Genomic DNA, 12,517 nt, shown 5'->3' with positions numbered 1-12,517 from the left:
AAGAGCATCTTAAATGTAATACTAAAATAAAAATGTTAATATCCAATGAAATGACATGTTGGGTGTAATTTATTCAAAACAAGTCATGGCATAGAGGAATGTATCTTTATTCAACAAATTGAGGCTAAAAAAGGCACACAAATATCAGAATACAATTTAAATAGGATTTTTTTGCAATGTTATGGCCATAAAGGTAACTTTGGTAAACCCTTTACCTATTTATTTATCAATAAAAAATGAAAGTATCCGGTGAATAAAATCTCATCTCTTTCACAGTGATCGGGGTCTGTGTGGGTAACGGAAATTTAACACAGCTTTTCACTTCACATGCAGTGCAACGCGCAGTGCAGCAAATATACGACAATAAGAACCTAAAAAGTTTTAAGTGAAGACATTTAAACCTCAAGTTAGATCAGAAGTGGTTGAATCAATTTCCCACAGGTATTCAGTTTTTAGCGATAGCCATCTTCAACATTTAGAAGTACAAGTTAAGGAGGGAACAAATAAAGAAAATAAAACTGCTGTACCAGTTGTACAGATCTGCTGGAATTCAACAAAAACATGTGGAGTGCAACTGTAAATGCCATCTATATTTGCACAGTCATGCAAGCACTGACTGAGTTTACATACTTTTCAGCTCAAAGTGGGTGCAGCAAGTGTCCCTGCTACACAGAAATAAGTATAAAAATACATTCATAGCTGCTCCAGCTTTTGACAAATCTTGCACTCTACACCTTGCTAGAGTCAATGACAAACTATCCTTGTTGCATCTTTTGTTGAACATCTGCGAAGTCAGGCATCAGCTAGAAATAAGAAACTGCTCAATATTTCTCCTTCCAATAAACAGTCTCACCTCCATGCTTTAAAACCATTATAGATATCAGCAAAAGTCTGTATCTCAGAAGAGCCGATCCTAGGTTTATGATGTGCATTGTGACACAAGGTGTTAAATGAAGGTGAAGCATGTGTTGCAGTGACTCTCTTGTGATTGGGGTAATTTTCTATGTAAACACTTCAACCTTTAAGTATTTTACAACAACTAGTCGTCTTTTTTGTTTTCACCATCTTGAAGATTCTGAAACGAGAAAAAATAAGTGAAAAGAAGATGTCAGTTATTATGTTATATAAAAGAAACATATATTCCATGAATCTAATTTAGTTTTTGGAGATCCTGAAAATAAATGTGATTTGTTCTCTTCACTAAAATAAAAAAAACCTTTGTTTTCAATATCTCAACAAAAAACAAAATTGTGAAAAAAAAATCTGAATTGATGATAAAATGGGCGGACTTCTAAAAACATGAATTGTTCTGTTGTGTTTAGGACTAAGCATTACCTGGAGCTCCTGATGTTCCTTCAGCAGCCGGTCATACTCCCTGGTGAGGCTCTCCATCTGCTTCTTCATTACATCTGCCTCTGACTGAGAGTTTGTCAGTGCTGGAAAGAAAACACAAACACACACACACATCAGAAAAGGGGCATCGTAATTGGCCTTTAGGAATGAATAATAATAATACATTTTATTTGTCTAGTGCTTTAAAAAGATAGTTCAAGCTCATTACACGGTTAAGACAAACAATAGAGGCAGCAATAAAATAAGAAAGATGACAATAATCCTGTAATTTCTCCACTATGTGACTAATGAAGGATTATTTTATTTTATCTAATACTGAAAATTAAAATAATAATAATATAATAATTAATAATATAATAATAATAATAAAAAAAGAGTATCAAAGGTTAAAAGCAGATTTAAATAAATTAGTTTTAGGTGCTGTTTTGAAAGCATTTGTGGTGCTGAGTGAGAGTTGCAAAGGACATAGTTTGAAAGTTTACAGTTCTATATTAGAAAATAACACTAACCCAAACATTACACTGGACATTTGCACATGTACAGGATTACTAACCATCTCCGGAGGTCCTCAGATCTTCATTCAGTTTCTCCACCTCTTTTCTCAACAGCACCATGCCCTTTGCGGTAGTCTCATCACCCTTCCCATCCATCAGAGTCTGAAATAAAACTTAAATTAACCTCAAGTACATGAAAAAAGGCTCTTCGTCATCTCTGTTTAACTCTGATGTAAAATGTCCAGTGTGTGTGTTCTCATCTCGAGGTGGTCAATGGAGGGGATTAAAGTCAGTTTTGGTAGACAACTCTTTCCAACACAAGTGCTACAGATAGTGTCTGCTCTAAATGTGCACTGAAATAGGTTCACACGGACACCACAAATCTGAGCCAGCAGATCCAAGAACAAAGAGAGCTACTGAGGGTTGTGGACTATCCAAAGTACACAAACAAAATCCTGTGTGACCACCTATTAGCCTCTTACCTGATCATGTGGATTTGATGTTGGGAGACAAAAAAAAACTCAGTCATCCCACCTTTAAATAACTGAAGATCTGTCTTTCTAACTGTGTAAAATGGAAGGTTCACTAACCAGTGGAGTTGAAATTAAAGGCAATAACCCCACCATCTAAAATCGGACACTAGACTTTTAGATTTCAGGTGCATACAAATCCATTTCATCATTCACTGGTATTGTCTGATTAATTAAAAGGTACATTTTGTAGTTGTAGTTTTATCTAACCACAGTTACAGCTTTAAGTCTATGCCCAATCAAAGTGAAGCCTACCTGTTTCAGGAGCTCATTGTCCTCTTTGTATTTCTTGGCAATCTGGGTTGAATCGTCAGCCTGCGCCTGAAGAGCAGCCGTAGAGCTAGCTGCTGATGCCAGTTGGTTAATCAAGGTGACCACCCGCTTCATAACCCTGCAATTAGAATACAATACCAGAGGTTTGGAAAACACCTTTGACATGTCATTTGGGTATCAGTGTACGAGAGCCAAGACTTACAGCCAGAGGAAGACAGCGAAGCCAGAGATGTAGAGGTTCCTCTGGGCTCTGAAAAGCTTCATGTGCAGATGATCAAACATGTTTGGTTGCAGCTTGACGTCAGTGCCAAGTTCTTTGGATGAATATTTCCGCACCTCACGCACTGCATCTAAAGGAAAAAATGCATCAAGCAATTACTAAAATGTTATTCCTTTTCTGCTATATACCCCCTTAATGTAGTTTTTAGTTTCTGTTACAGCCTTCAATAGTATAGTCAAGAGGCCAATTCCCCCCCCCCAGCTGACTGTTGTTTTGAGACTAGACAACTTGGAGTGACTACCTTTAAGTATCTACTAGGCTGTAAGAAGAAGAAAAAAACTGACACACTTAATGTCACACTTACCAAGGAAGAGAACAATGAGTATTATGATCATTGTGAGAAACAATTTGTTCCAAAACCTTGTCACATAGCTCCAGATCCTCAGCTGGAAGATGCTCTGCCATCTGCAACCACACACAGACACATAATCACAATCATTTATAGACAGCCAGCATGTTAGAGTATGTCAGCGATTCAGAGCAGCTGTTACTTACCTCAGAGCTGGTATGAAAGGGAGACAGAGGATCACAAGGACGCCCATCTCCGCATAGAGAAAGAGAGCCACGACTGTCCATTGCAGCGTCATCTCCAACGAGGGCTACTAGTGATAACTTGACCAAGACGGACACGAAACCTTAGAGAAACACAGTTAAGGACTCGGTCCTGACCAGCCTCCTCTCCGAGCCCTAAGCTCTTTATAGTGTGGTGTTGACGTGAGTAGAGCTGGGAGCTTTAGCTAGCGGGCATAGCTTTTATTCCACTTGGACAACAATGCAGCCTCAGTTGAAAAACATGCTAATGTAAGCGTCTTATCGACTCTGTTCAAAGTGCACATACTTTCACGTGAACTCGCAAAAAGTACAGATAACTCTGTCAAACGCACGTAATTGTAATATAGCGTTACATCTACGTCACAAGCAATAAGTGACAACAAAATATGTTCTGAAATGCTTATTGGAGATACATATTCATAACATATGATTTCACTCTTTTCACCCTCCATCCATGTTCACAATCATAACTCCAACGCTTCATCAACACGAGCTGACGACACTTATCTAGTTCCAAGTTAACGTACAGTGAACCTGTTCGTTACAAAAAGCTAACGCCAACTAGCTAGCGTTAAACATTATAAAATGGAAATACGATAATGTCTGAGATAATGTCAGTATTCGGGCATTAAAAGTCACAACTTACCAGAAAAAATACGCACTTAAAACAGAGGACGTTGAGAGAGTTAACTTTTGAAATCGATCTCAGAAAAGTTTGTATGTCTGCGTCCCACTTCCTGATTCTGTCAGCGGATGTGAAGGACACAGCTTCCGGTCCCATTTTGTTTTTCCAAAATAAAACAAACCCCAGGATGATGTTCTCTGTTAGAAAATATTTTTTCACGGGTGTATTGTTCAAAGATATTAATTTGGCTGCGAAATAAATATTTTTTTGATAATCGGTTCAGTAATAACTTTTGAAATAGAAGCCTCTGTTGTAACTATTGTTTGTACAACCCTCGACCTTTACTTTGGATTCATTTTAGTCACTTTACTTCTGGTATTGACCTTTCAAGTACAGTACTCTGGAAAATGAAAACCTAGAATACATTTAAATCATGTTATTTCCGCAAAAACAGTATGTATATTCATCATGCCACTAAAATAGCAGCACAAAGAAGTAAGCATAGTTAATGACGAATATACAGAAATTACATTGAAAAGAATCATTGCACCAATGCAAATTTCAATAAAATGACCCATCACTAGTTGTAATGTCATAATTGACGACTTCAAATATTGCAAAGTATGAACTGTCTTTGTTGATTAAACTTCTGATCAAAATTCTTGTGGTCCTTGAGGGTGCGCAGCTACATGTTCCAAATTACATGTGGCAATTAGTAAGTCTTAGTATGTAGCGTACAAGTAGTTCTTACTGTTTAAGACAATAATTAATAATTACAAGATACAATCAGCTACATAATAAGTTACGGCTTAATGGGAGAAAATATAGCTATAAAGAAGTCAGACATTGCCAGTTATAAACCTCTGAAGCTTTGCAGATTTATTTAGCATAAAAACAAAACAAAGTAAAAAAACTAAGTTAAAATTTAACATTTTAATAGGCTTATGTTCCCAGATTATGCACTGGCCCATATGTGTTCTCGAGGTAATCTATTACAGCTGAGGTACTGGATAGAGAGTTAAACACTTTTCTCTCAGGCTGGGAGCTAACCCTCTCCAGCATGTAGATAAGATGCTGGTGGAAGCAGGTGAATTGAGTGCCCTGCTCAATAGAGATGTCCACCCAGTCCCATATGCACTCCAAAGGAGTGTCCTCATAGCCGGCGAACATGGCAGGGTTTGCAAGCAACCCGCGCGCAACCATCACACCTAAAGAGCAAATCCAAACAAACAAGACATTTACAAATTAAAAAGGAATATTGTATATAACTTTGAGTTGTTAAGTGTACTTGTCACAAGTGCAATTTGCTGAAAGCAAACCTACCATCGACACCTGTAAGCTGGTGAGTGGACTCCACATCACGGAGGAACTTTATGTCCCCATTGGCGATTACAGGGATGGATACGCTGTCTTTGATTGTCTTGATGGCCTCATAATGGACTGGCTGGTGGCGTTCCTCTGCTGTGCGGCCATGGACCGTTATCCATGACACACCTGCTGATTCGGCCTTCTGGCACAGATCCACTGTCCGTCTCAGGTCCTTGTGTATTCTGTGGGTAAAGTTAATTTCTCTTTATTGGTGTTATTATTAAGTGATTCAAACACAGCATGTTACAGTTACACATTAAAAAAATGTGTTGCATTGTATTCTGACATAAAATATGTACAATATAATGTATAGCCCAACCAATAATGGATTATTAAAAAATCCATTTATTTTTTTGCAAACAAATAATCTTTTTTCAGACACCATAGAATTTTTGGATTTTGAACAAGAATATTAGGTGGGACATTTTAAAGTCAAGAATGTCAGTGATTTCTGGTGGACAAACGATGTTATGTAAAATGAAATGTAAAGTCAAACTGGTTCATTTTTTACCTAATTTTGATGGATGCTGTATAGTTTGGATTGTCCACTTGATTTCTGACAAGTCTGACCATGTCTTTCACAAGTTCAGGCTTGTTGATGAGGCACGCACCGTACCCGGCTGACATAGCCCATCTGAAAACACAAGGCAACAATAAAAAGTAATCAAACAACCTAAATGAAGCATTCTGAAAGATTTGCAAGCATGTTTAGCGGGCACATGGTTCACTAGATCTTTGTACAGGAGTCCAAAGGAGGCCTGTATCATGGCCTACTCTCAGTAACTGTACCTCTGGGGACAGCCGCAGTTGAGGTCAACTCCATCTGAGAAAGGTGCGACCACACAGGCCGCATCCGCCAGACTCTGAGCATCATGGGCAGCAAACTGCACTATCAAGGGCCGGTCACCTGAGGGAGGAGGGGGGGGGGAGAGAAACAAGAAGAAGAAAAAGAAAAAAATGGTCATAAAAACTAAGACTTGTTAATTCTCTAGGTTATAATAATATGGCATTATGGTCAAACGCTCACAATTAACATGTTCATCATGTGCCAAAACCACCACCAGACACAGGAACAGCTTCTTTCCACTGGCCGTCCCTCTGATGAACAATTAATCAGACACCCCATCTGCACTACTTCACACACACACACACACACACACACACACACACGCACACACACTGTATATATTACTAGTATATTACTAGTTATATACGAGGCCCGTGTTGGAAAATTTCAGGATTTCCCCACTGCGGGACTATTAAAGATATATCTAATCCAATTGATTATTATATTATTCAATATATATATATATATACATATATATGTATATTGTACATATAAGTTGGATGCTAATGTTGTTGCTTAATTGTTGCACACACACTGTATATATTACTAGTATATTACTAGTTATATACGAGGCCCGTGTTGGAAAATTTCAGGATTTCCCCACTGCGGGACTATTAAAGATATATCTAATCCAATTGATTATTATATTATTCAATATATATATATATACATATATATGTATATTGTACATATAAGTTGGATGCACACACGCACACACACTGTATATATTACTAGTATATTACTAGTTATATACGAGGCCCGTGTTGGAAAATTTCAGGATTTCCCCACTGCGGGACTATTAAAGATATATCTAATCCAATTGATTATTATATTATTCAATATATATATATATACATATATATGTATATTGTACATATAAGTTGGATGCTAATGTTGTTGCTTAATTTATGTGTTCTACTATGTTATTTTATTTTATATGTCTCTTCTTTATATGTATATAATATGTACATAGAGAGCAAGGTGTAATCAGAGTCAAAATCCATCTATGTGTACACACACATTGCCCATGAAGCTGATTCTGATCATGTGACACGATGAGCCTCTGTGTGTGAACAAGTGGTGGTCCCCTGTAGTTCACTGCTACTCACTCTTATTGGTGGTGAACTCGCTGTCCCTGGCTTTGACAGATCGCAAGAAGTCAGCAGCGACTATCATCGGGGTGAAGCAGATATCACAGTCGTATTTCCTCACCAAGGACCTGAATGCAAGCCTACGGACAACAACAAAAAACATACTTTATTAAGCAGAGTTGGCAAAAGACACACTAAAGGACAGCTAGCCTACAGAATGAGTTGCTCCTTTGCCTTTTCGCGTGGTTGCACATAAATAACACATACAACAAATAGACGCAGACTCCACTTACTTTGAATATCGAACCATTGGCGCACATATTTTCAGGACCTTTTCTTTTTCAAACATATCCATGATGGATGTGTTTCCGTTGGAGGTCTTCATGCTTCACGAGTGACGATAGCTAACAAGCGACAGGAGAGTTTAATAGCGGATTCTGTCGTCGGACATCTATTTCCTCGTTTCGAAGACGAGAGGCAGCTGGACATGCGCCATGAAATCCCACACAGTCACATAAAGACACATGTAACGTTAGCTAGGTTCACTTTGGAACAACGATAAACAACGACGTTTGAGTCCACCATGCTGGAAAGACATGTGGGCGTGTTTACGACCTCTGAACCCATCTTACGTCATACAACAAAGAGTTTGTTCTTATTTTATTGTTTTAAAAATATTGATCACCAATTCAGGAATGCAAACAGTTTAGTCTTTGCAATGCTGTAATTTTGTGTTTTTGTGAATTAATTTTATATTGAATTGGATTCGTTGTTTTTACGTCACAGCATACGCGACTCTGCAATGCTGCGTTCAGGTTACGTGGGTAAAATGTAAATCAATAGCTGTCGAATCAAAAAAGGTAGTACATCTTTTGTCAAATAACTTGCTGAAAACGGGCCCATTGGCTCGTGTAATGATATGTCCTCAAAATAGCTTTTATTTTCAGACATTTCTCTTACAGATGAAATGCGAATGCAACATGTAAATTGATGAGCTGAAAAATGAAAGTTCAGTTATATAATTATATATTATTATATAATATATATTATTATTATTATAAACCGCCACTTAATAAGTTCAATTCTTAGGTTGTAAAAGCCAGCTCCATATGTATAACAGTGGGTCGACTTTGTAGTGAAAGGACAATAAGACAAAATATGCCTAAAAGATGATGCAAGGTTACCCAATACATACAGTTCCTAAGCTCTCATCAGGTCAGGACTGCCAATGGTGGTGGCATCTTCCTAGAACTAAACATGCTCATAAAACCTTATATTTATGGAAGAAGCACTAATTGTGCAGATTTAGTATTTTTATACACAATACAGCTAATGAGTTAAACCAAAATCAGTGGTCACAAGATAGTCGCCATGTTTTATGTAGAGTTTAACTTGGTGTGTTTTTTGTAAAAAAAATGTAAAAAGCCTAAATATGCAAAGTTCTGGCTGATGTTTTACATTTTGTCCTAGTAATTTACAGTGACTACGCAATACATTTTCCTAGACGACACACTGGCTGTAGCTGCATTTTCAACGTGTTACTGTTCTGTATTGTCTCCGTCCCAGAGACTGATGTTGATGATTTAAATCTTGCTCAGTTGCATTTCATCTCAATTGTCCCCGTTTATTTTGTGTCTTACGTTTGTCATGCCGAGTCAACAGAAAATCTTTAGGAATAATAAAAAAAAAAAAGCACAAGCTCAAACTCAACCTGGAATTAAAGAAAGTGCCCTGTTGTACTTCCACTCTCTGACCACAAGAGGGTGTTAAAGTAGCACAATACTTAGGGTCTAAAATGGGATAATTTGCCCTGAACAGATCAAGAGCACAATCTACATCCTAAAACATCAAAGATTTGCAAACGTTTCAATGTAAGGCATTTTATTTGTGGCATTCAATGCATTAAAACACTCAAAATGTTGATCTTCTGTAGTAGCATGTAAAATCACTTGATAAACCAAAAACGTTTAAACAGTTTATTTCATATGCAACATTCTAGTGGTCAATTATTTGTAGCGTGTTTAATTTGTAGGCCAAAATGACAATTTCCACTTTCCTCTGTAGTCTTAAAAAATAAAATACAAACTCCTCTTAAAACACACAAATGTTAAATTGATAAACATTTCATTTAAAACTTGCACTGAATAAGTGACTTATCAAACAGAGAAATCAATCAGCCACATCAATATGGCACAAAGGGCATAAAAACAATAGCCCTTGCATGACTGGACGGACCCGTTAAACATCTGATAAAATCCTAAAACTCCAACAGAATAAATACAATTTAAATCCAAGCCAAGCCAAAGCAAGTGATGGCAGTAGAATGCAGCTTGTTAGTCTCACTACTAAACCAGTGAGATATATCAAAAACAATATCCACTTTTCAGTAAACTCCACACTCATGATCCATCCATACCATCTATTTAATTTGTTTGTTTACGTTTACACATCCCAACAAAAACAGAAAAGCTCAGTTAATTTACAAACATTGTCATAATACATTAAGAATCACAGCCATATACAGTGGTCAGAGGGGAGGCTAGGGAAGAGCTTAGCGTGTGTCTGTAGTGCAGAAACACACAATACCCTGTGAACAAACAAAAACACGTGTTAAGTATTTTCACCACATCCTCTGTACAGTGTGGATTAAAGTAGTGATTTCTTAGCATGCAACCAAACTCAAGCATTTAAGTTTTCCTTCTACTGCCTTACATACGTGTAGCTTTAACCATATACTAAAATAGCGGTTTTAAAAATAAATCTCCTCTATGATCGCAAACAAATGATTTGAACTGACAGGCCTCTTTGTTTTAAAAACTGCATACTCGCCCAACTTGATGTGACATGAGGAGAGAGACTATGCTGGGAGGCAAATAAGTATTCTCTCCATCCACGACCAGATGAGTCAATTTTTCAGCCAGTAAAACAAAAACAATGAAATACAATATGAGCTGGGAACAAACAAGCAGCAAAGTGAAGCATTTAATGAAAAATCCACTCCAACTGATATATTGTCCATTGTCAGGAAGAGAACGACAGTAATGGACTGAATGGACACTTTAGCCACTTTGTTCATGTCTGCTCATCTCTGATATCCGTAACATCACAGCACAGGGGCTTCCTGTCCACAGCTTAAAAGGGTACTTAAACAAGACAAACAACAGGCCACACACACACACACACACACACACAACACTGTAAAAGACAACACAGCAGGTCAAAAACAGCCAGCCTTGGGGGAGCTACAGTATCAGGGCTTTGCGTCTCCAGCCGCCTGTGCCCTCCCTCACTGAGGTAGCGCTCTGCGACTTGTCGCCTCCAGCTCCACACTGGAGAAGAAACGCTTGGATAGTCGGTGGCAGTCGTAGCTCAGCTCTGTGCTGTAGAGGGCACTGGTTTTCTTGGGGTAGACAATGGTGGTACTCTTGAAGTACTGTGGCCGGTGGCGAGGCTGGAAATCCAGCTGTGTCTTGTAGTGGCGCCAGGTGCTGTGGGGCACGGCCATGATGGTCTGCCTGCAGTGTTCAAGGCCTTGGCCCGTAGGCTGCAAGGCCACGCCTTGGATGAAGTGACGGTCCGAGTCGTAGTGCACGGATGAGGTAAATCTGGGGAAGAGGGAAAGTGGAAGGGTTTGCAAAAAGAGGCAAACTAGTCTGCAGCCTCCTGCACCAAGTTTGCATTACTTTACAAAGCAACATTTACCAAGTCCACTGTCCACTGTTCACTTGTAAGCTCATGTACACAATGTGCATCAGTTAGCCTTCTTGGTGCATATTCAAATAAAAAAGCTCCAGCATGCACGTCCCCAAGGTGTGTCATTTTTTAGCATATCCTCCAGTCGGTCTAACGATGCTCAGAACATATCAAAAACCCACCTTATTTCCTTCGACGGTAATGGATCAAGTGCTATGCCTTCCCCATAGGACAATGGGTGGAGCTGCTGTAAGGAGCTGGGGGGTAAAACTGGAACCTGCAATGATAATGAATACAAACACATTGAAAAGAATCAGCCCCACAGTCAACACAAGAGGAGCCAAATACTGCAAAAGCTCTCATAGGTCCAGTTTAGTGCTGAAGTAGCCTCTCAGGGGATGAGTCATTGTCAAGAACATCCACAAACATTTGGTTTAAAACAAGACATTGCAGAGTTAGCGACACATTGTTCAGCCATTAAAAATGCAACAACAAAAAAAAGCAGAAATTTGTCGGAAAAAAAGAACTCGCACATAACATGCACCCTTTGTGGAGACTAGCAGGCTCGCAATACTAGTAAGAAAATGTAACGTCAGTGTAGCAACTCATCCATGAAGTGACATTTAAAAGAAGTCCATATGCATTGCGGTGTTACCAACCAAAGAGCCCCGTCCCTCGTCCTCCGACACCGGGCTCACGCCCCCGGGTTTGTCCGCACACGCGGGCAGCAGCCAGGCGCTGGGGCTCGGGCTCGGGGGCAACCCGGAGTCCGGGCTGTCAAGTCCTCTGTCCGCCCTGCAGCTCATATCCAGCGGGTCTCCTTCACATGCATTTGGCAAGTTCAACCTGCCAACCATTTCAAGTTAACAAAGAAAAAAAAAAAAAGTTGCAAAATGTCCAGCGACTGCAACGCAGGTTACGAAAGAGAAATATTTCCAGATTGCACTCGGTTTCCGTCCTCGGATTTTGTCGCAATCAACGTCCGACGGCGTTGCCGCTTAACTTCTCACCGGACAGGATGCACTGCGGGTCCGATTGCAATGTGATAGACTCGGTGGCAACTCAGTCGGGGGGCTCCCCGATCCGCCAGAACTTAAAAATCCGACAATTAAAGAGTCCAGAGCACAACCCAACTCAGCAGTAAATGTGTGTAAAGAGATGGAAACAAAAAAAAAGTAGGTCCGCTGTTGGAGTGAGCAGAGAGGACGCGAGGAGGATCCTGCCGCCCGCGGCTCGTCTTTAAACTTATTTCCCTCGAAGGGGCCTTCAGGTCCACGACAGCACGAGAGGAAACGCCCCCCCAAGCAGTTTGCAGCCTCCTGATTGGATGAAGGGGAAGCGGGCAACCAGAGACGGAGCTGATCATGGGAACTGTTCCAGCCCCTCATTTAACACAGTGGATTCTGGTAAA

General features: G+C 39.4%; 2 protein-coding genes across 3 annotated transcripts; both read right to left on the bottom strand.

Annotated features, from left to right (window-relative positions):
• Positions 1-91: 91 nt before the first annotated feature.
• Positions 92-7,995, bottom strand: LOC137790235 (tRNA-dihydrouridine(20a/20b) synthase [NAD(P)+]-like). 2 transcript variants are annotated; one of them, XM_068584252.1, is made up of 13 exons: positions 7,707-7,995; positions 7,432-7,553; positions 6,265-6,382; positions 5,987-6,109; positions 5,427-5,657; positions 3,919-3,928; positions 3,426-3,517; positions 3,235-3,335; positions 2,853-3,000; positions 2,633-2,768; positions 1,907-2,009; positions 1,336-1,436; positions 92-1,075 (listed from the first exon to the last, which is right to left on the bottom strand). In XM_068584252.1, exons 1-13 carry the CDS (start codon positions 7,796-7,798, stop codon positions 1,040-1,042), a joined length of 1,413 nt encoding a protein of 470 aa, XP_068440353.1. In that variant the 5' UTR covers positions 7,799-7,995; the 3' UTR covers positions 92-1,039. The 2 variants fall into 2 exon arrangements, with proteins under 2 accessions (XP_068440353.1, XP_068440352.1); XM_068584251.1 differs by lacking the exons at positions 92-1,075; positions 1,336-1,436; positions 1,907-2,009; ... (3 more) ...; positions 3,426-3,517; positions 3,919-3,928 and adding an exon at positions 4,961-5,315 and having other exon boundaries at positions 5,431-5,657.
• Positions 7,996-9,277: 1,282 nt separating this feature from the next.
• Positions 9,278-12,339, bottom strand: rflnb (refilin B). The gene is made up of 3 exons (XM_068585117.1): positions 11,766-12,339; positions 11,289-11,383; positions 9,278-11,018 (listed from the first exon to the last, which is right to left on the bottom strand). Exons 1-3 carry the CDS (start codon positions 11,961-11,963, stop codon positions 10,700-10,702), a joined length of 612 nt encoding a protein of 203 aa, XP_068441218.1. The 5' UTR covers positions 11,964-12,339; the 3' UTR covers positions 9,278-10,699.
• Positions 12,340-12,517: the final 178 nt, after the last annotated feature.

This window comes from Clinocottus analis, unplaced genomic scaffold (genome assembly GCF_023055335.1).
Source record: "Clinocottus analis isolate CAN_PGR_092001 unplaced genomic scaffold, fCliAna1.0.p SCAF_2, whole genome shotgun sequence".
Lineage (NCBI taxonomy): Eukaryota > Metazoa > Chordata > Actinopteri > Perciformes > Cottidae > Clinocottus > Clinocottus analis.
Note: the sequence above shows the minus strand (reverse complement) of the source record. Positions and strands in the feature narration are given on the sequence as shown.